The following is a 24998-nucleotide window of genomic DNA, read 5'->3' as shown; positions in this document are numbered from 1 at the left end:
GTCTGCCTTCTTACAGAGACTTTAACTTTTTCACTGGACTCCCCATATGTGATATAAATAAAACTCCTTTATACATTTATCTTCTCACAGAACATTCCTCCTTGTGATATTTGGAACCAGTGCCCTTAAGTGCACTGCTTTCCCAGCAGCTCACCACAGTGGAAATGATGCCCCTCATTCCCACAGGTGGCATCAGTAGTCTCCATTTCATCATTGCCCTTGTTAGGCCATGCCATCCCACCCTTGTAGAACATAAAAGAAACTCTTCTCTAATTATGCCTTTTATCTCCTCACTATCATTTATTAGCTTCCTGGTCATTCCCTCATATTCATTAAGGAATTTAGCATTCAACTCGGTTTTTATTACTCAATTCGTACAAGATCATGATGGTGCTAAATCAGTCTTGTGCCTCACAGAACCAATACCACAGATTCCCTTAACTTAGTGCCATGACTGACTGACTGCAGGATTCTATTATCGAAGGCTTTTCTGTATTAAATATCCTAAAATTTTAGTATTCTCCTCTTATCTTTGTGTTACTTTATCACTTCCTCTTATTTTGCTATATGTAATCCCTGACCTCATGAAGACCCTGTGCCTTGACTGCCATTTCATCAACAGAAGCCTCTACTTAGATTACCTTTCTTCCTTGTCTAGCCACACTAGTTGGTTCCTTCACTCACACCAGTACCTAAAATTTACTTACCTTGTCTTTCTCCCATTTTTGTCCAATTGAGTAGTTGCAACAGAGACTGTATGGCTCACAGCATAAAATGCTTAATATATGGCTATTTAAGAAGTTTGCTTACTCCTAGTATCAGCATTTTGTTATGCATGACCCTCAATTTGAGTTTGCTGATTGCTTCCTTAATTAGATTCAGTTTAAACTTTTTATGGCAGCAATACTACATGTATAATGTTCTATCCTCCTCAGTATACCACATCAGAAAGGACAGGAGGTTAATTTGTTCTATTCTTTGGGATGGTAGGTCAAGGGGGAGTTTTGCAATAAAGGAAGACTTTGTGAAAGAAATGGCATTTAAACTAATCCTCAAGAATAGGATAGGATTTGAACGAGTGGAGCAAAGAGTTTTCTAATAGACATTGTCTATAAGACCCTTTTGTCCCTACCACTATTAATCCTAAATTAGAATTTTCATTCGTTCTCATGGCTGGAATGTCAAATTTCTGTTTTTGCAAAGCAGAGGGCTACTAGAACATAGTAATCACCCTTTTTTTGAAGAATAGTTTTGCTGGATACAGAATTATTGGTTGACAGTATTTTTCCTTTCAGCATTTGATGTTCTACTACTACCTTCTGACTATGATTATTCCTGGTGAGAAGTTAGCTGCTGATCTTACTAAGATTCCCTTGTGTGTGATGTGTCATTTTCTCTTGCTGCTTTCAAGATTTTTCCTTCATTTTTGGCTTTCACCAGTTTGACAATAATGTGTCTAGGTGTGTATCTCTTTGAGTTTACCCTATTTTTAGTTTTTTAAACTTCTCCAGTGTTTAAGGTTTTCACCAAATTTAATAAATTGTCTGCCATTGCTTCTTCATTTTTTTCTGGCCCGTTAGTCTTTTCTTCTCTTTCTGGGAGTCCCATTACATATTTGTTGGTGCACTTGCAGGTGTCCAACAAGTTTCTGAGGTTCTGTTTGTGTTTCTTCCTTCATTTTGCTTACTGTTCTTCTGACTGGATAATCTCTATTTAAAATAGAAAATTTTAAACTTGAACATATCATAGTCCAAAACTTTAAAATATCAAATTCATCTTATCTTTCTCATTATGCTAGTTTTTTGTTTTGTTTTGTTTTGTTTTTTTCCTTTTCTTTCTGAAGCTGGAAACGGGGAGGCAGTCAGACAGACTCCCGCATGCGCCCGACCGGGATCCACCCGGCATGCCTACCAGGGGTCGATGCTCTGCCCATCTGGGGCATTGCTCTGTTGCAACCAGAGCCACTCTAGCGCCTGAGGCAGAGGCCATGGAGCCATCCCCAGCGCCCGGGCCATCTTTGCTCCAATGGAGCCTTGGCTGCGGGAGGGGAAGAGAGAGACAGAGAGGAGGGAGAGGGGGAGGGGTGGAGAAGCAGATGGGTGCTTCTCCTATGTGCCCTGGTCAGGAATCGAACCCGGGACTCCTGCACGCCAGGCCGACACTCGACCACTGAGCCAACCGGCCAGGGCCTCATTATGCTAGTTTTTGATGTAGGTATGTGAGATGTAGTGTATCAGGACTCAGGATAATATTGCAGGCCTATTTCTATTTTTAAAAGATGCAAAACAACACTTCACCCCTACTTTTGATCTAAAAATTGTGGTGGTTCAGGAAGGATGACATGTAGTTCATGAGGTAAAGTGTCACAGACCAGTGAAGTTAATCTGGAGAAGAGGTGGGATTGGAGTTATCTCCTTCTAAGGGAAGGGGGGTATACAGAGAGCCAGAAGCAAGAGAAAATATGATGTACACTATTTAGAATGAGAGAAGTTGCTTAGCATGGTAATACAGGTGAGTCAGAAAAGCTAGATTATAGTCTTGTGTGTCTTGTGTAAACTAAAGAAAACAATTGAAAGACATTAAATAGAGGAATGATGTGATAAAATTTAACTAAAACCCAACACAGTATCATGATAAATTGCTAAATGAGTGATATAGACCTAAGTTTCATAAGACTTTAGAGGACACAGAACAGTGAATCAGTGAATGTTGTTTAATGATAGTACCAAGGTGACATTTGACTCCAAGAGTCTTAAATCTTGATTTTTATGATTTTGAGATTTATGATTTTTTACCTATAAATAACATAATGTATATATTTAACATGTGACTTTTTTTCTGTATTGATTGAAGTAAGCACTTTATTACAGTAGTTATTTTATAAAGCCATATTTGTTCAACATTTCTTTAATGTTTATAGAGCATCTGCTATGTGGTAGGCACTGTACTGTGAGTAAGGAAAGACAGACATATTCATTCTTACTGAGTTTATGTCAGATAAAGCGTCATTTGTCAAAAATTCCCATAGTTAAGCATATAATTATAACCTCTTAAAGTGCTATGAGGGAAGGTGAAAGGTAGGTCTAGTCACTGGGATTAGGTAGATGTATTTCAAAGGTAGGTCTAGTGGGTAGAGGGCAGAGGGAACAGCAGAGATTATTGAAAGACCTGAGTAAAAGAAACAGAATGAATGCAGCCTGAAGAAGGATAGGGTGGTACAGAAATGAAGCCAGAGCCTGACCAGGTAGAGGCACAGTGGATAGAGCATCGGACTAGGACTCGGAGGACCCAGGTTCAAAACCCCAAGGTCGCTGGCTTGAGTGTGGGCTCACCAACTTGAGTGTAGAGTTGCTGGCTTGAGCATGGAATCACAGACATGCCCCATGGTCACTGGCTTGAGCCCAAAGGTTTCTGGCTTGAGCAAGGGGTCACTCACTCTGCTATAGCCCCTCTCATCCTCCCCCCCCATCAAGGCACATATGAGAAAACAGTCAATGAACAACTAAGGAGCCACAACAAAGAATTGATGCTTATCATCTCTCTCCCTTCCTGTCTGTCTGTCCTTCTCTCTGTCTCTGTCACACACACGCACACACAGAATGAAGCAGGGAATTAAAAGTTATTTTAAGAAATCTTCATGTGTCCCTGGCTCAGTGGTAGAGCATCAGCCTGGCGTGTGGAAGTCCCGGGTTCGATTCCCGGCCAGGGCACATAGGAGAAGCACCAGCCATCTGCTTCTCCACCCTTCCCCCCTCTCCTTTCTTTCTATCTCTCTCTTCCTTTCCTGCAGCCAAGGCTCCACTGGAGCAAAGTTGGCCCAGGCGTTCAGGATGGCTCCATGGCCTCTATCTCAGGTGATAGAATGGCTCTGGCTGCAACAGAGCAACACCCCAGATGGGCAGAGAGTATCGCCCCCTAGTAGACATGCTGGATGGATCCCGATTGGGTGCATCAAGGAGTCTGCCTCCCCGCTTTTCACTTCATAAAAATACACACACACACACACACACACACACACACACAAAAGAAAGAAATCTTCATGTGTTGGAACTTCTCAAACATAACTTAGGGAATAATTATTTACATGACAAAGAATTGTTTTTATTTTTTTTCTTCGTTTTTCCCCTGCTTTTCCAAGTGAGAGGAGGAGATATAGAGAAACAGACTCACGCATACACCCTAACTGGGATCCACCTGGCAACCCGCATTTGGGGCCAATGCTCTGCCCATCTGGGGCCAATGCTCTGCCCATCTGGGGCCGTGCTCACAACTGAGCTATTTTTAGTGTCTGAGGTAGAGGCTCCATGGAGGTATCCTCTGTGCTGGGGCCAATGTGCTCAAACCAATTAAGTCATGTCTGTAGGAGGGAAAGAGAGAGTGGGAGAGAGGGGAAGGGAAGGGATGGAGAAGCAAATGGTTGCTTCTCCTATGTGCCCTCAAAGCCAGGACATCAACACTCTAGGCCAGAGGTTCTCAAAGTGTGCGCCAGAGCACACCTGTGCGCCCTAGATTTCCAGGTGTGCCCTATGGTATTCCAGAGAAATATGTGCCTGTTGGGGACCAAAAAACCAACAGGGTTTTTAGAGTTTAGATTTTTGGGGGACAGAGGTATGGAGAATTGGCTATAAGCTGACAGTCTGCCCAACCCCCCACTTCACTTGCCTGATTAGGTTACAAAAGGCTGTTAAGCTGTGGTGCTGGATTGTTTACACTACCCCCCATGTGCCCTGGAAAGACTGGAGGCAAGTTTCTTCTATCCTTTGTTTGGTGTAGAGTTAAGATAATATGTATGGTGGGGGATTTTCTGCACTTGATTAAATTCTTGAGTTGCCTTGGAAATAGGATAAAAAATCTCATTGATTTGCTAATGGCCCACTTTGCCCTATAAATAAAGCAAGATGCAGGTTTTGGGCGCTCTTTGTTCTTGCCAGCAGCAATTACAGGGCCCTCCCAACCCCATATTTTCTTGATTCTGCATATTTTCTGAATTCCTCACTGTTCTCACTTGGGACCTGGAATTACTAGCTGCACTGGTTTGTGGCATGTGCCCAGATACAAAAATATAGTTACTGTATACACCATTTTATTATGGAAATACTGCCCTTTTTGTTAACACCTCAATATTATATTATTAACACATCGTTATATTATTTTTAGATAAATACATCCAAATAAAATGGATAGATTTCTCAAAAAGGAGCGTGATATTAAAGAATCTGATTCTGGAAGTGAGCAAAAGTTAAGCATAAATAAAATAGGACTTGAAGGCTGATGGGCAGAATTTAATTTATAGCATTTTCCATCACTTAATACTAAGCAATACGATTGGATTAGAAACCCATTCATGGAAGCTTCAAATGATTTTGGTTTAACATTAACAGAAGAAGAACTGGCAGCTATATCCACTGATCATGGATTGATGATTAAACATAAGGAATTGTCTCTTTAAGCCTTTTGGATTCCTATAAAAGAAGAATATGTGGCAATAGCTAAAAAAGCTCTGAACAGAGTGACGTCACGGAAATGGCGCCGTGAGCAGCGCGTCCGACAGATCTCCCCTAAATCACAACAAATTTATCAACTAGAAACAGAAAAATTTATCCTCGGAGCATTCTGGAGTTCCACACAAACTGAAAGCGAAAGGACTGTTCAAAGAACAAAAGAAAACACCACCACAAGTAACAGCTCCACCAAGAACACAATAAAACCAAACTTAAACTGTGACAACAAAGGAAAAAAAGGGGGGAGAGGATGGAGATTAACAGTAGCAAAGGACGATGAAGCGCAGAAATACTCATAAGATAGGGTACTACAATGAATATGGTAGGTACCCTTTTCATTACTTAATGGTAACCACCCTTGAAAAAACCACCACAAAAACACTTGACTTAAAAAAGGTAGCAACAGAGGAAAGAAGTATGGAACACAAACAAACAAAAACAAATGATAGAAAAACAAAAGAGAAGAATCAAACTAGATACAAAACTAACAGAAAGCAATTTATAAAATGGCAGTAGGGAACCCACAAGTGTCAATAATTACACTAAATGTAAATGGATTAAACTTACCAATAAAAAGACACAGAGTAGCAGAATGGATTAAAAAAGAAAATCCAACTATATGCTGCCTACAAGAAACACATCTAAGCAACAAGGATAAAAACAAATTCAAAGTGAAAGGCTGGAAAACAATACTCCAAGCAAACAACACCCAAAAAAAAGCAGGTGTAGCAATACTTATATCTAATAATGCTGACTACAAGACAGAAAAAGTACTCAGAGACAAAAATGGTTATTTCATAATGATTAAGGGGAAGTTGAATCAAGAAGACATAACAATCCTTAATATATATGCACCAAACCAAGGAGCACCAAAATATATAAGACAGCTACTTATTGACCTTAAAACAAAAACTAACAAAAATACAATCATACTTGGAGACCTCAATACACCGCTGACAGCTCTAGATCGGTCATCCAAACAGAGAATCAATAAAGATATAGTGGCCTTAAACGAAATACTAGAACACCTGGATATGATAGACATCTACAGGACACTTCATCCCAAAGCGACAGAGTATACATTTTTCTCTAGTGTACATGGAACATTCTCAAGAATTGACCATATGCTGGGCCACAAAGACAATATCAGCAAATTTAGAAAAATTGAAATTGTACCAAGCATATTTTCTGATCATAAAGCCTTGAAACTAGAATTCAACTGCAAAAAAGAGGGGGAAAACCCCACAAAAATGTGGAAACTAAACAACATACTTCTAAAAAATGAATGGGTCAAAGAAGAAATAAGCGCAGAGATCAAAAGATATATACAGACAAATGAAAATGAAAATACGACATATCAGAATCTCTGGGATGCAGCAAAAGCAGTAATAAGAGGAAAGTTCATATCACTTCAGGCCTATATGAACAAACAAGAGAGAGCCAAAGTAAACCACTTAACTTCACACCTTAAGGAACTAGAAAAAGAAGAACAAAGACAACCCAAAACCAGCCGAAGAAAGGAGATAATAAAAATCAGAGCAGAAATAAATGAAATACAGAACAGAAAAACTATAGAAAAAATCAATAAAACAAGGAGCTGGTTCTTTGAAAAGATCAACAAAATTGACAAACCCTTGGCAAGACTCACCAAGGAAAAAAGGCACAGGATTCAAATAAATAAAATCCAAAATGAAAGAGGAGAGATCACCACAGACATCATAGATATACAAAGAATTATTGTAGAATACTATGAAAAATTATATGCCACCAAATACAACAATCTAGAAGACATGGATAAATTCCTAGAACAATACAACCTTCCTAGACTGAGTCATGAAGAAGCAGAAAGCCTAAACAGACCAATCAGCAGGGAGGAAATAGAAAAAACTATTAAAAACCTCCCCAAAAATAAAAGTCCAGGCCCAGACGGTTATACTAGTGAATTCTATCAAACATTCAAAGAAGACTTGGTTCCTATTCTACTCAAAGTCTTCCAAAAAATTGAAGAAGAAGCAATACTTCCAAACACATTTTATGAGGCCAACATAACCCTCATACCAAAACCTGGCAAGGATGGCACAAAGAAAGAAAACTACAGACCAATATCTCTAATGAATACAGATGCTAAAATACTAAACAAAATACTGGCAAACCGAATACAACAACATATTAAAAAAATAATACATCATGATCAAGTGGGATTCATCCCAGAATCTCAAGGATGGTTCAACATACGCAAAACGGTTAACGTAATACACCATATCAACAAAACAAAGAACAAAAACCACATGATCTTATCAATAGATGCAGAAAAGGCTTTTGATAAAATACAACACAATTTTATGTTGAAGACTCTCAACAAAATGGGTATAGAAGGAAAATATCTCAACATGATAAAGGCCATATATGATAAACCATCAGCCAACATCCTATTAAACGGCATAAAACTGAGGACTTTCTACCTTAAATCAGGAACAAGACAGGGTTGTCCACTCTCTCCACTCTTATTCAACGTGGTGCTAGAAGTTCTGGCCAGAGCAATCAGACAAGACAAAGAAATAAAAGGCATCCATATCGGAAAAGAAGAAGTAAAGCTATCACTTTTTGCTGATGATATGATCCTATACATCGAAAACCCGAAGGACTCCACAAAAAGATTATTAGAAACAATAAACCAATACAGTAAGGTCGCAGGATACAAAATTAACATACAAAAGTCCATAGCCTTTCTATATGCCAACAATGAAATATTAGAAAACGAACTCAAAAAAATAATCCCCTTCACGATTGCAACAAAAAAAATAAAATACCTAGGAATAAACATAACAAAGAACGTAAAGGACCTATATAATGAAAATTACAAAGCATTGTTAAGGGAAATCGAAAAAGATACAATGAGATGGAAAAATATTCCTTGTTCTTGGATAGGAAGAATAAATATAATCAAAATGGCCATATTACCCAAAGCAATATACAAATTTAATGCAATTCCCATCAAAATCCCTATGAGATTTTTTAAAGAAATGGAACAAAACATCATCAGATTTATATGGAACTATAAAAAACCCCGAATAGCCAAAACAATCCTAAGGAAAAAGAATGAAGCTGGGGGCATTACAATACCTGACTTTAAACTATATTATAGGGCCACGATAATCAAAACAGCATGGTATTGGCAAAAAAATAGACACTCAGACCAATGGAACAGAATAGAAAGCCCAGAAATAAAACCACATATATATGGTCAAATAATCTTTGATAAAGGGGCCAACAACATACAATGGAGAAAAGAAAGCCTCTTCAACAAATGGTGTTGGGAAAACTGGAAAGCCACATGCAAAAGAATGAAACTCGAGTATAGCCTGTCTCCGTGTACTAAAATTAATTCAAAATGGATCAAAGACCTAAATATAAGACCTGTAACAATAAAGTACATAGAAGAAGACATAGGTACTAAAATCATGGACCTGGGTTTTAAAGAACATTTTATGAACTTGACTCCAATGGCAAGAGAAGTGAAGGCAAAGATAAATGAATGGGACTACATCAGAATTAAAAGTTTTTGCTCAGCAAGAGAAACTGATATCAAAATAAACAGACAGCCAACTAAATGGGAAATGATATTTACAAACAACAGCTCAGATAAGGGCCTAATTTCCAAAATTTACAAAGAACTCATAAAACTCAACAACAAACAAACAAACAATCCCATAAAAAAATGGGAAGAGGACATGAACAGACACTTCTCCCAGGAAGAGATACAAATGGCCAACAGATATATGAAAAGATGCTCAGCTTCATTAGTTATTAGAGAAATGCAAATCAAAACTACAATGAGATACCACCTCACTCCTGTTAGATTAGCTATTATCAACAAGACGGGTAATAGCAAATGTTGGAGAGGCTGTGGAGAAAAAGGAACCCTCATTCACTGTTGGTGGGACTGTAAAGTAGTACAACCATTATGGAGGAAAGTATGGTGGTTCCTCAAAAAACTGCAAATAGAACTACCTTATGACCCAGCAATCCCTCTACTGGGTATATACCCCAAAACCTCAGAAACATTGATACGTGAAGACACATGTAGCCCCATGTTCATTGCAGCACTGTTCACAGTGGCCAAGACATGGAAACAACCAAAAAACCCTTCAATAGAAGACTGGATAAAGAAGATGTGGCACATATACACTATGGAATACTACTCAGCCATAAGAAATGATGACATCAGATCATTTACAGCAAAATGGTGGGATCTTGATAACATTATAAGGAGTGAAATAAGCAAATCAGAAAAAAACAAGAACTACATGATTCCATACATTGGTGGAACATAAAAATGAGACTAAGAGACATGGACAAGAGTGTGGTGGTTACCAGGGGTTGGGGGAGGGAGGACATGGGAGGGAGGGAGGGAGAGAGTTAGGGGGAGGGGGAGGGGCACAGAGAACTAGATAGAGGGTGGCGGAGGACAATCTGACTTTGGGCGAGGGGTACGCAACATAATTTAATGACAAAATAACCTAGACATGTTTTCTTTGAATATATGTACCCTGATTTATTGTCATCCCATTACCACTAATAAAAATTTATTAAAAAACCCAAAAAACAAACAAAAAAAAAGCTCTGAACATTTTACTACAATTTTCAACATCCTATTTATGTGAATTAGGATTTTCTACCCTCAACACAATTAAGAGTAAAAAGAGAGGAATTCTTCAATGTATTGACGAGGAAATGAGAGTTTGCCTTTCAAATATATGCCCAAACATTGAAGAAATCGCTAGGACACATCAGGCTCATGTTTCTCATAAACACAAGAATGAAAAAACTTAACACATTCGCACCAGGACCTGCTGAATTTGCTAAATCTTACTAAAAATGTATCTATATATTTAAAAAGATCACGTTTTTGTCGTTTTAATTTTTAACCCCTTTTTTACGAATTCTAAAAAGCATAACAAAAATGTAACAAAAATGTTTTTTAATGTCAGGATAAATTTAATTTTGTCGTATTTATTTTGTTTACCATAAAAGCACGCTTGGACTTTATCATTTTTTTCTTTAATATTTGACTTAATTATTATAACATATTGCTCAGAAATTTGTATATAGTGCACCTACAATTATTTATAGGATTTTAAATGTGCCCCAACTTCAAAAAGTTTGAGAACCACTGCTCTAGGCTAATGCTCTATTACTGAGCCAACCGGCCAAGGCCAGAGAATTATTTTTAAATCCAGATTTTTTCACCTTGTTATTCACAAAAAGTTATTTAAGTAATCAAAGATATTCAAAGTTAATGAACTGTAGATCTTAATTCAAGATTAATCAGAAATTAAAACAAAACATCTCCAAATTCATTGTTGAGAAAATAATTGTTTACTAACCATTTTGCATTTTTAGGTTTTACATTTATCATTCCCGTATTTATTACTTATTGACAGTTTAAGATACAGATAGTGATAGTGATCTAAAATTCACAAACTATTTTTCTTCATTTACTGTTGCACAAGAAAATAACAAAAAATCATATGGGGCATTGAAACTTTACCCAGGAGGCCCTGGCCGGTTGGCTCAGTGGTAGAGCGTTGGCCTGGTTTGCAGAAGTCCCGGGTTCAATTCCCGGCCAGGGCACACAGAAGAAGTGCCCATCTGCTTCTCCCCCCCTCCCCCCCTCCTTCCTCTCTGTCTCTCTCTTCCCCTCCTGCAGCCAAGGCTCCATTGGAGCAAAGATGGCCTGGGCGCTGGGGATGCCTCCTTGGCCTCTGCCCCAGGCGCTAGAGTGGCTCTGGTTGCAACAGAGCGATGCCCCCTGGTGGGCGTGCCGGGTGGATCCCCGTCGGGCGCATGCGGGAGTCTGTCTGACTGTCTCTCCATTTTCAGCTTCAGGAGAGAAAAAAAAAAAAAAAGAAACTTGACCCAGGAAATAGGTGCTACCTGATTTCCTGTTGAAGTACTATACCATATATAAAACCTTATATTGTTGGAGTATTTTTGAGGGAGGAAGCAGTTTGTTAAAATTTCAACTATACAAGCAACTAACCACCAAATTAAGCTATATATGGTTTCTTCGTTTACCATCCTGAGTTACTAAAATATTTTTGTTACCGTTTTATTTGTTTATTTTTATTGCAGATGGAGGACCGTGATGCCAATTGGACATCCTCTACCTGGAACCCGATTTATTGCTTTTAAAGTTCCTTTAAAGGGAGTAGGTATAATTTTTTCTTTTATCCTATAAGGAAAATTGAGACTAATGTGATCCATGTTTATTTATTTTTTTTTTTTTAATAAATTTTTATTAATGGTAATGGGATGACATTAATAAATCAGGGTACATATATTCAAAGAAAACATGTCTAGGTTATTTTGTCATCAAATTATGTTGCAAACCCCTCGCCCAAAGTCAGATTGTCCTCCGCCACCCTCTATCTAGTTCTCTGTGCCCCTCCCCCTCCCCCTAACTCTCTCCCTCCCTCCCTCCCCTGTCCTCCCTCCCCCAACCCCTGGTAACCACCACACTCTTGTCCATGTCTCTTAGTCTCATTTTTATGTTCCACCAATGTATGGAATCATGTAGTTCTTGTTTTTTTCTGATTTGCTTATTTCACTCCTTATAATGTTATCAAGATCCCACCATTTTGCTGTAAATGATCTGATGTCATCATTTCTTATGGCTGAGTAGTATTCCATAGTGTATATGTGCCACATCTTCTTTATCCAGTCTTCTATTGAAGGGTTTTTTGGTTGTTTCCATGTCTTGGCCACTGTGAACAGTGCTGCAATGAACATGGGGCTACATGTGTCTTCACGTATCAATGTTTCTGAGGTTTTGGGGTATATACCCAGTAGAGGGATTGCTGGGTCATAAGGTAGTTCTATTTGCAGTTTTTTGAGGAACCACCATACTTTCCTCCATAATGGTTGTACTACTTTACAGTCCCACCAACAGTGAATGAGGGTTCCTTTTTCTCCACAGCCTCTCCAACATTTGCTATTACCCGTCTTGTTGATAATAGCTAATCTAACAGGAGTGAGGTGGTATCTCATTGTAGTTTTGATTTGCATTTCTCTAATAACTAATGAAGCTGAGCATCTTTTCATATATCTGTTGGCCATTTGTATCTCTTCCTGGGAGAAGTGTCTGTTCATGTCCTCTTCCCATTTTTTTATGGGATTGTTTGTTTGTTTGTTGTTGAGTTTTATGAGTTCTTTGTAAATTTTGGATATTAGGCCCTTATCTGAGCTGTCGTTTGAAAATATCAGTTCCCATATAGTTGGCTGTCTGTTTATTTTGATATCAGTTTTTCTTGCTGAGCAAAAACTTTTTATTCTGATGTAGTCCCATTCATTTATCTTTGCCTTCACTTCTCTTGCCATTGGAGTCAAGTTCATAAAATGTTCTTTAAAACCCAGGTCCATGATTTTAGTACCTATGTCTTCTTCTATGTACTTTATTGTTTCAGGTCTGATCCATGTTTATTTAATGTTATGCTTTTCTTTGTAAAAATATGTGAGTGTAAGTTTCCGGCAAATGTTTGACATGGAGATAATAAACTTTTCACATATGTAGTTATTGTTCATGCTTAGTGTAAGGGAATAGTTTTGAATTTTTAAGTAACAGCTTTATTGCCCTGGCCAGATAGCTCAGTTGGTTAGAGCATCATCCTGAAGTGCAGAGGTTACCAGTTCGATCCCCAGTTAGGGCACATACAGGAACAGATTGATGTTCCGTCTCTTCCTTCTTCTCTCTCTAAAATCAATAAAAAATAAACATAAAAAAAAGAGAAACTATCTGTTGCTTAAAAGGCATCTACTCTATTTAAAAATTTTTAAAGTAGTAACAGTTTTATTAATATATAATTCACATATAAAATTTGCCTATTTAAAGCACACAATTCAGTATTTAGTATATTTATGGAAATATACAGCTGTTACCACAATTTTAGAATGTTACATTGCCTGACCTGTGGTGGCGCAGTGGATAGAGCGTCAACCTGGAAACACAGGTTACCGTTTCAAAACTCTGGCTTGCCTGGTCAAGGCACATATGGGAGTTGATGCTTCCTGCTCCTCCCCCTTCTCTCTCTCTCTCTCTCTCTCTCTCTCTTTCTCTCTCTCTTCCCCCCTAAAATGAATAAATAAATAAAGATGAAAAGAATGTTACATCACCACCACCAGCAACCCCCCACACCTCATACCCCACAAGATGAAACCTGTCCCCAGGCCCTGTAGCAGTCAGTCACTCCCCTTCCTTCCTCACTCCCATCTCCTACCCCTGGGAAACCACCAGTCTCCTTTCTGTCTTCATATTTTGGTTATTCTGGACATTTTATATAAACAATGAAACAATATGTCTTTTTTTTTCTTTTTCTTAAGTGAGAGGTTGGGAGGTAGAAAGACAGACTCCCACATGCATCCTAACTGAGATCCACCTGGCAATCCCACTAGGGAGCACTGCTCTGTCCATCTGGGGCCGTTGCTACATTGCTCAGCAACCGAGCTATTTTATTGCCAGAGGCGAGGCCATGGTGCCATCCTCAGTGCCCAGGGCCAATTTGCTCGAATGAGCCATGGCTGCAGGAGGGAGAGGGGGGTGAAGAAGCAGATGGTTGCTTCTCCTCTGGGCCATGACCGGGAATCGAACCCAGGACCTCAACACACCAGCTGATGCTCTATCACTGAGCCAACCAGCCAGGGCCACAATATGTCTTTTGTGACTGGCTTCTTTATTGTAAGATTTTCAAGTTTCATTCATGTTGTAGCATGTATCATACTTTGCTTTTTATTACCAAATTCAATTATTTTTAAATAGTTAAACTTATTTCATTGAAAAGAGATTTAATAAGATTACTCTTTGAAATTATCTTAATCCTGGTGTTATTTTGTTTTTTTATGTTATGATCTCTGTTTACAAGTTATAATCCAAAAGATGGATAACTTTTTAGTACCTACTGCCCCAAAAGAAGATCAGCAATCTTTTACTAATTTGTCAAATCATGTCCAAAAAATGAAAAGGTACCTGAAACCCATGCCATATTTTATATGGCCTCAAAATTAGGGTAGCGTTAGTTTCTCTAACTTTCTCTGATGTTGGGAAAATATGAGCACACAGTTCAAAATCTTTTATACTTGCCTCCTGATTTAACTCGGATCTTTTTCAGTTGTGTTTAAGTTACTTTTTTATATATTAGATATAATTCACATACCATAAAATTCACCCTTTTTAGGTATACATTTGAGGGGTTTCTGGTATATTCATAGAGTTGTGTGATAGTTGCCACTAATTCCAGTTCATTTTTACTAGCTCAAAAAGAAACCGTATACCTATTAGCAGTCATTCCGTATTTTCTTCTCTCTTACCCTTAGCAACCACTAATCTATTTTCTGTCCATACAGTCACCTGTTTTGGACATTTCATTTGACTGGAATCATGCATTATGTGGTCTTTTTGTGACTAGCTACTACTCTTCCTTAGTGTGTTTTAAAGGTTCATCATGTTGTTCCATGTACTAGTAGTTTCATTTCTTTTTATTGCCAACTTGAATTAATTTTTTTTTTTTTTAGTGAGAAGAGAGGAAATAGACAGACTCCCACATGCGCCCCAACTGGGATCCACCCAACAACTTTGTCTTGGGCCAATGCTCGAATCAACCAAGCTATTTTTAGCTCTCAGGCCAACCCACTGGTATGGGACCAACTGAGCCATCCTCAGCATGCCTGGGGCTGATACTCGAACCAGTTGAGCCACCGGCTGTTGGAGGGGAAGAGAGAGAGAAAGAGAGAAGGGGGAGGAGGAGGGGGAGAGAAGCAGATGATCACTTCTCTTGTATGCCTTGACCAGTAATCAAACCCAGGATGTTCATACGCTGGGCCAATGCTCTATCCACTGAGCAAACCAGCCAGGACCTGAATTAATTTTTAAAACATATTTGGCTTTATAGTATATTATGCTAAATGAAGTTTTTTTTTATTAATCATTTAATATTAAAAAATCAAACCTATTTTACCATTAGCACATACCATTAAGAGAAATAACAGAGCAGTTTAGGAGGATGCTGGTAAGTTTATAGACACCAGAATTATAGATTTACTTCCATTTAATCCATATATAACATTTGACATTTTTTTTTAAATCTGTATTCTTTGTTTAATAAACATGGAAACTTATTTCTGGGAGAAAAATGACTTTACTCAAATGAGGTAGCTTGGTACCATGAACTGTTTAAAGATGGAAATCTCTGGGTTAAAATACTGACTGCCATTTACACTGTGATGCTGGACAAGTAATTTAATATTTCAAAGCCTCAGTTCTGAGATCTCTTAATTCTAATCTTGTGGTTATATTGTAAGAATCTTGTATTAATTCTGATTATTCTTTGAAAAAATCCTGCCAGATTATTTTAGTGAGAACTCAATTACAAAATTATTTTCTATTCATGGTAAATATTTTACTTCAAACTAAATTTGATGCACAAAAATTCCAGTAGACCAAAGCAGGATAGTGCCTTCTCGAAATGTTCTGAGTCTTCTGTGACAAGGAGTTACACTCCTCCACCTTCTAGCCTGAACAGGTATATCATGTGTGACCTGTGGGCAGTCAGGCAGTCATGTCAGGTCAGATACACTGAGTTAGGTCAGTGTATCTCATTTCATGACACTGGCTTCCATTTCTCCAGTTCAGTGTAAGAATATACTTAACTACTGTTTATTTATAAGTTAATGTGCTTGTATTAAGTATTTATGGATTATTCTATTTAATCTTCATAACAGTCCTATAATGTAAGTACTTTTTTACAAAAGATGACACTGAAGCTTAAAGAGGAAAGTAACTTGTTCAAATCACATAGCCATAGTGACAGAACTGGGACTCAAGTCTAGGATGGTTTGATGATTTCTAAGCCTCTGATCTTAACTGCAAAGACCTTTGCTGTTGTACCAACAGTATGCATTCTTTAACTTCCCTTTTGTGAATGTATGTGTGCTTTAACTATAATATTTCAGATTCTAATTGTATAAGTGGTCTTAGTTTGGGTTCCCCCAGAAGCAGACCCAAGTGGTTTATTAGGGAGTTGATCCCAGGAAGCACCAGTAAGGGATTGGGGATGTGAAACAGGAAAGCAAAGGGAGCCAGTAAAGGGTGTGTTACCTCAGGTAACTCTAGGCATGCTCAGTCTCTAGGAAATTCAGGCTAGACTATACCTCAGAGTCCTCTAACTCAAGGTTCGAGGAATATAGGGTAATTATCCTCAGACTGCCCTTCAGCTTTGACTGAGGGCTTTTCTTGTGGGCTTTAAAACTTCTACGTACGTACGTATATGCTATTCTGTGCACACAGACCAGAGGAAGCCCTCAGGTACATAGTCACAGGTGCTTTCAAAAAGATACTGCAGCATGCCCTGGACTGTGCTAAGGTATAATGAACCAGGTACTGACAGGGACAGCTACAGCAACAGGACCCAAGACTTGACCTATTTCTGAGCATAACTCAGGAAACTGTTAAGTTTTCTATAAATGGTACATGCCTTCACCTAAGGTCACATTAATAGGCATCAGAACAGTACTACTTCCTGTTCTTCAGGTCCTTGTAAGCACTGGACATGGGGGAAATAGGAGAGATGATTTGGTTGATATATAGGATTTTTTTTCTCTTCCTTTGGAGATAGTTCAAATTGTAAACCAGTTAGTATGGTTAAGTCTATGAGGAAAGTATTCCCAACTAACTTGTTTCATAGGGTAGAGGCAGGGAGGAAGATACTACAAAAAAAAGATATAAGTAGGGCTTAGAGAATATTCTCAAATATACTGCTCACAAAAATTAGGGGATATTTCAAAATGAATATGAAGCTATAAAATATCCCCTAATTTTTGTGAGCAGTTTGATATACAGGGATTATCAAATATACATCTACAGTTTTAGTACATAAAACAGCCTATTCCTTTTATTATTATTTACTAATTATTATTTATTAGTAGTAAACTGTAAACCTACTTTTTCCCACTCCTGTATATTCGACTTGCAGTAATTTGTGAGTGAAATATCTGCTTCATATATGTATATGTAGTTACATTTGTTTGTAACTAGTTTAACTTCTGATCTTGTATTTAGTCTTTGAACTAAAGATAGCTCAGTCTTTGGAAGCAGAGTGAGCCTAACGCAGAGAATAAGCCTCATTTCATTTTTAATGTCTCAACTATGAGGAGGTGGATAGGGTATTCTTTGGCTAATTCAGCCCTAGGACTTCAGGATATAATACATATTTAAACCTTTTTTTACGTGAAGGAAATAATATCTTTGTGTAGAAAGTTACACATTAGGATATTTGAAGAAGGAAATTATCTACCTGGATCATAGTTAATTTTAGAGCTAAAATGCAGATAAGGGTAAATCAGTGCAGTAGTTTCCAAATGTTGGTCTTAGAATGAATGCCTTTTCTGGCTGCCTCTGAATCATCTGATGAACTTAAAATGGTTCCCAGACTCCACCTCACAGAGAACTGTTTCAGTAGCTCAGGGTGGGTCTAGAAACTTCTTTTGTTTTTTATATTTCTTCAGGTGATTACAGTGGGCCTCTAGGTTTAGGACTCACTGATGAATCAATCTAACTTACTTTAAAGATACATAGACCAGGGCCTAGAGTGTTTTAGTAACTTCTCTAAGGTTATACGGTATTAGGGCATCTCTGACTGTACTCAATTCTTATGGCTCTCCAGAGTTCTCCCACAAGATCACAGCTGCTTCTATTGAAAAGTGGGGAGAACTGTCACAAGATAGCAGACATATTTAAACTTTTTTTTACATGAAGAAAATAATATCTTTGTATAAAAAGTAGATATTAATTAGAACAAATCTGATTTTTTCTAACTGGGAAGAATTTTATTAGAACTAAACTCAAATATTCGTTGAATGAGACACTTTCTGAATTTTTGAAGATGAACATAACCTGAAGTTCTTTAGGGAAGCCCTTTCATAGATTCTAAAGCAAACTGTAGCTAATGTAGAAAGTTTTAATCAGTTCTTCTTTGTTGTAGTTGCAGAACAAGTGCCTTTAGGCCTTGTAACTCTGGAGGAGATGTAAATAACATAAGACTTTGCTATGCAGTGTGGTAGCCACTAGTCACATGTGGCTATTGAGCACTTGAAATGTGACTAATCCAAACTGAGATGTGCTATAAGTGTAAAATAAAATACACAATAGATTTTGAGGGCTTAGTAAAGAAAAAAAATAAAATTCTCATTTTTTAATTAATTTCATGTTGAAATAATATTTTAGATATATTGAGTTAAATAAAATGTTAAAGTTAATTTTAAAATGTATCTTTTTTTAATTTTTTTAAGTTAGAAAAGGGAAGATAGTGAGACAGACTCCCAGATGTACCCTGAGCAGGATCCACCTGGCAACCCCTATCTGGGGCCAATGCTTGAGTCAGCCCGAGCTATTTTAGCACCTGAGGCTGACACTGGGACCAACCAAGCTATTCTCAGTGCCCAGGGCCAATGCTTGAACCATCTGAGCTACGGGCTGCAGGTGGGAAGAGGGAGGGAAGAGAGAGATGGTGGGGGAGAGAAGCAGATTAGTAGTTTTTCTTACGTGCCCTAACCACGAATTGAACCTGTGATCTCCATACACTGTACGCTGGACCAATGCTCTATCCACTGAGCAAAAAGATACAACTGACCAGGGCCATAATGTATCTTTTTTTAATGTAGCTACTAGAAACTTTTAAATTGCATACATGGCTTACATTATATTTCTATTGGACAGCACTGCTCTAAGAGTTGTAAGCTACCTTATAGAAGAAATACAGTACATATTTTTTATGCATCTGTGCAGATCTGGTACACATGGTGGATCAGGCTTCTGTGCGCATTCTTCATCTCTCAGCTTAGGTGACCCAAGAAACTTTTAAGTGTCTTAGAAAGCTGAACATGCTCCAAGAAAATAACCAGGAATTCACAACTTTTTTAAATTCTTCTAAGGAGATATAATAGCATATTTTTCTATAGCTTCTCAAAACTTCATAAATTGCTGTGTTTACATGTAATCTTTTGTTTTGGATCCTTTGTACAAAATATTTTTATTACTACAAATAATGGTACTACAAATAAGAGAATACTCTTATAACTAGCCCCCCCCAAATCTTTGATAATTGCCTTAGTTTTTCTCTTCCTTGTTTGTTTTATGTTTTTTATCTTTATTTTATAACCTTATTGTTCATTTTCATTGTAGACAGTTAATCAGAGACTTACTCCAACCCAGAAGTTTACACCAAAAGACTTGATTAGTGCAACAAAAGCACTACATGTGGAACTTGGATTAATTATCGATTTAACATATACCACAAGATATTATGAAGTTAAGGTAAAGTTACAAATGTACTTTGTTATCATGGATAGGTCTTGAAATAGAAGAGATTTTTTAATACTATGTTTGGAAAGTGAATTGAGATATTCTCTTGGTTATTTTAATATAAATTTCAGATTTTCTCATATATAATCTCTTAGAAATCTAAATTCTTCAGATTATAATTATATAGTATCCTTTTCTAAAATCATGGATTGTACAGAGAAAAAAATGGAATTTTATTATTGATAAGAGAACAAAGTAACTAGAAGAAGGAAATGTAGCTGGAAATAGGAAAAGCAAAAAGGGAACAAGGGAACAAAAGAAAAGAGAAAAAAGGTGAAGAAAATAAAAAATGTGAGACCGATATTACTCTATAGCAGTGTTTTTCAAACTTTTTTAAACATCAAAATTGTTTCCATTAACTCTTGCTCTGAAGCCCATTATATAAAGCTGAGAAACGGAGTTGCAGTGGTTCAGTGAGATTAGGATGTGCTAGGCCTCGTTATCATCCTCCACTCCTTCCCTCCCCATCCACAATATTAGAGCCAGTCCTCCCTTCCCCGTCTGCACTTGGTCTAGAGAAAAATGGAACTTTGCTATTCAACTGGAGTGGTGCCATCAAAGATGTCATCTCTCATTTACTCTAATAAGTGACGTTTTGTCTTGGGTACCTTGATGTCATATCATATTTCAACATACATAAAACTAAACACCAGCATTTCTTTACATCCATACCACTCTTTCCCAACACTACAAGTTAACAGTTCTCTTCAACTACCTGTTTCTCCTGAAAGTACCACTATTTAGCCTATCAGATTCAAATCCCTTATTTCATATGTCTTCCTGGTACCGTACATCAGGTCAAAGACTAAAACTGATATATTTTCCTTTCTGAAATGTGTCTCAGATTTTCCAAGTCTTGTACCTGATTTTTCAATAGCTAGTCTTTTTTTATTATTCTTTGGCTAGTTGTCCTTAAACTTAATTTTCATGTGAATACCATTTTCTTCCTAAAAAAAATACCGGTTTTCTCTGCCCACCCCCATTTTTGATGTATCACATATCAACTCCTCTCACGGTCTTTCATGGTCCAGTTAATATGGTCTCTTTTTCATCTTCTCAGCACTTTACAGTATATCATCTCCTCTAATTAGGTACATCTCTGCACTATCTAATGAACATTCTATTTTGTTCTTGTTTCTGCACCTCATATCATTTCATAAACTTGGACTATTTCTCTCTCCATCCCTGTCCAAAAATCTACCTACTCTTTAAGGTTTAGCATTAACAACCAGTGCCGAACTGCTGCGCATACAGGATATAGGTTTACAGTTTTGAGTATGTTAGTTTATTATTGTATTAATTAATTGTATTATTTATTTGTATTATAACTGTAAACCTACTTGTGCCCACCCAGTTGTTTTAATCAACATATAACTGTTCAGGGCTGGTAACTTTGATTTTTCCAAATATATTATCTGTTCCTAGGATCTCATCTTAATATATTTACACTCATCACCAACCTTAATATTCTTTAATTGAATATTGTTAATTGGTTAATTGATTTTATTAAATGATGAAATTATTCCTGACTTTTATTCTTAGAGCCTCCACTGATAGGTTTTCTTGCAGATTTTAGAATCAATCTGGGAAATAAGAGACTACTTTGAAACAAGCTTACTGAACATAGCCTAAGCTGACATCTAGAATCCTGACATCAACTTGGTGTTGACACTTTAAGGTTGATATTAGATCATCCCTGTTTTAATCATTTGAATCCTTAACTCATGATTATCATGGGCCCCTAGGAATGGGCTTATTTTATAGACTATTTTGTATAGATTACAAAAAACTTCTATATAAATTGATCTAAAGTATGCCTACTATATAGTCACTATATACTATTTTTAAAATACTGAATTGTGTGTTATTGAATTGAAGATTTTTGTTTTAATAACTTATAATTGTTGTATTTTATTTTCCTTTGTGTCTAGGATTTACCTAAAAGTATTCATTATAAAAAACTTTATACTGTTGGACTTGAAGTCCCTGATAATGCTACTATTCTGCAGTTCAAAAAGTGGGTCAGGAAGTTCCTCTGGGAAAATGCAGAAAATGGTAATTAACAATCTTTGACATAATTAAAATGTTTTTACTTAATTGATAAAGATTATTTTAGTAGAAATTATTGTAAACCACTTGAACATGATATACATATTTTGGTCAAATGCTTCAAGTTAAAGGACATTATCAAAGATTCCCCTGCGAGTGCAATGTGTACATGCCCCTCACTGTGAAAACTTGCTCTGGGAGAAAGTGAAGCACATGGAAAGGTACAATGATGCCCTAAAACGTTCCTTAAATGCTGATGCCCTTAGAACAGACTCCGATATAACTCAGTATTTTAAAACTGACTTAGAAAAACTTTCCTTGAAACAAAGGAGAGCGTAAAGTAAGGTGTGTCTTAATCTTTTTGGTATACAGTTTGGCTTTATTTAGAAAAGAAAGATAAAACTTAAAGACTTACAAAAACCTTTTAACTCCATGAATCTATTTGGAGGGATCTTTCCTAAATAAATAGAGGTATATGTAAACATGTATGAAATTGGTTAAATTATGGCATGTACATACATACTTGGTATACTAGGCAGATATTAAGAACCAAGTAAAAGAAGAATATTTAGTGATTAGGCAAAATGCTTGTGAGATATTTTTAAATAACAATATCATTACATAATAGTATTTATAAATAAAATGTGAACATATCCAAAGGGTAAGCATCACAGTTGTCCTCTTCCATACCTGCTTGTTACAGAACAAATTAGATGGGCCAAATAATTACCCTTACCTGCCTGCATGAATCTCCTGAAATAAGCAATTTTTTTTTAAATAAGCGATTTTTTATACCCAGAAATATAAAAAGGACAAGAAACCCTAAGGCCAGGAGACTAAATAGGCAGTACCAGATTCATTTTACCTAGTCTCCTGGTCTTAGGGAAGAGGACTTTTAGGAGACCAGGCCTACTTCTTGGGAAGTGTCTTATTTAAGATGTATTGCTAATGGCTATTTAACTAGCTGTTCAGTAAGAACCTGGGAATTAGAATTGATTTCAGGGTTTTAGGATAATAGGAGTAGTAAAGAAGCCAACCACAGCCACCTTTTTCTGGGCCTAGGGCTTCTAATTTTTATTGTTTCTTTCTCAGCATATCCAAAACAGCTTCATAAGCTTATTTCTTCCTAAGATTAGGCAGACGGGGGTGCTAATTGCTGCTAGTTCAACTATTTATATTAGGGAGACAGAGTTAATGAATCAGAATGCTATTCCTACTGTGTTCTGTTGAGCAGTTTTTAGCCTATGATACCAAAATGTCTGTGATGTTTTGGATACTAGAATATCGATATGTTCTTAGGCTCTTAATTTTAAAAACAAAGTAGAGAAAATTTTTTTTCCTATATAGGCTAAAAAGATCCCTATTTCATCCCTGTCCCGAAAGTATGTCACCAATAGATCTTTAAGACATATTTTCTAGCCTGACCAGGCAGTGGCACAGTGGATAGAGCATCAGACTGGAATGCAGAAGACCCAGGTTTGAGACCCCGAGGTCTCCAGCTTGAGTGCGGGCCTCATCTGGTTTGAGCAAGAGCCCACCAGCTTGAACCCAAGGTCGCTGGCTCCAGCAAGGGGTTGCTTGGTCTGCTGACGGCCCGCGGTCAAGGCACATATTAGAAAGCAATCAATGAACAACTAAGTTGTTACAACGCGCAATGAAAAACTAATGATTGATGCTTCTCATCTCTCTCTGTTCCTGTCTGTCTGTCCCTGTCTATCCCTCTCTCTGACTCACTCTCTGTCTCTAAAAAAATAGATAAAATAAAAGAAAAATAATTATTTTTTTAAAAAAAGACATATTTTCTAAACACCAATGGAAATACTCAAGCCTGGCTTAATCAACAGTCTCTTGTATGTTAAAGAAAGTACTTCCAGCCATGGCTGGAAATTAATACCATTGGCTCAATGGTAGAGCATCAGCCCAGCATGTGTATGTCCCAGTCAATTCCTGGTCAGGGCGAAGTGACCATCTGCGTCTACACCTCTCCCCCTCCCCCCTTCTCTCTCTCTTTCTCTCCCCACCCTCTCTCCCTGCCCCCCTCTCTCCCAACCCCTCCCTCTCCCTCTCCCCTCCCTCCCTCCTGCAGCCATGACTTGATTGGTTCAAGTACATTGACCCCAGGCACTGAGGATGTCTTCATGGAGCCTCCACCTCAGTGTTAAAAATATAACTCATTTGTGAGCATTGCCCCAGATGGGTAGAGCATCAGCCCCAGACAGGAGTTGCTGGGTGGATCCCAGTCAGGGCACATGAGAGAGTCTGTCTCTATCTCCCCTCCTCTCATTTGGAAAAGAAGGAAATATATATATATATATATATATATATATATATATATATATCTCTCTCTCTCTCTCTCTCTCTCTCTCTCCACAGTATGGATGGGTGCCACCATGGATTGATAGGTAAGTGTTTCAGCTAGGTTCTCAATGCTGTTTAGTAATCGTAATCCTCTCCCTGTCCCTGGTGAGCTCACTCATCTGCTTCCAGATCTTGCCCTACACCACATTTTCCTCACTCAGCAGCAACACAGCTTACCACTTCTCATTGAAAATAGAGAACATCAGGTATGACGTCCTTTCCTCATTTAACTGTATCCATATTTTCATTCTTCCTTCCCTTTGCTTTCCTAAGAAAAGCAAACAGATCCTCTACCTCTACTGAATATTCTCTCTAATCCTGTCTTGTACAGGACCTTTTTTCTATTCATTCTCACTTCTATTATATCAACAAGTAAACATGCATATAGGCCTTTCCTATTTTAAATAATACCCTCTTCATCTTGCAACCTTATTTACTGCTTTTACTGTTTCCTTCCTTTCTTGGTTATGCTTTTAAAAGAGTTGTCTCCATTCATTGTTTCCATTTCTTCCACTCCCATTCACTGAAGAAATTCTTAATTCATCACCTACAATCTGATTTCTACAATCCTCTAATTGTAGTTGTTAGAATCTTGCAGAAATTCAAAGAATAGTTTTCCATTCCTATTGAGTGAATCTTTTTTTTTTTTTTTTTGTATTTTTATGAAGCTGGAAACGGGG

General features: G+C 37.5%; 1 protein-coding gene across 1 annotated transcript in view; it reads left to right on the top strand.

The window, feature by feature from the left end:
* LOC136310484 (uncharacterized) overlaps window positions 1-24998 on the top strand; it is a 42895-nt gene that overhangs the window by 5597 nt on the left and 12300 nt on the right. The window contains exons 2-4 of the mRNA XM_066239143.1: window positions 11637-11712; window positions 19732-19863; window positions 21843-21966. Coding sequence (XP_066095240.1) covers window positions 11637-11712; window positions 19732-19863; window positions 21843-21966 — 332 coding nt within the window. The remainder of the gene's footprint in view (window positions 1-11636; window positions 11713-19731; window positions 19864-21842; window positions 21967-24998) is intronic.

Source organism: Saccopteryx bilineata, chromosome 7, assembly GCF_036850765.1.
Source record: "Saccopteryx bilineata isolate mSacBil1 chromosome 7, mSacBil1_pri_phased_curated, whole genome shotgun sequence".
Taxonomy (NCBI): domain Eukaryota; kingdom Metazoa; phylum Chordata; class Mammalia; order Chiroptera; family Emballonuridae; genus Saccopteryx; species Saccopteryx bilineata.
Note: the sequence above shows the minus strand (reverse complement) of the source record. Positions and strands in the feature narration are given on the sequence as shown.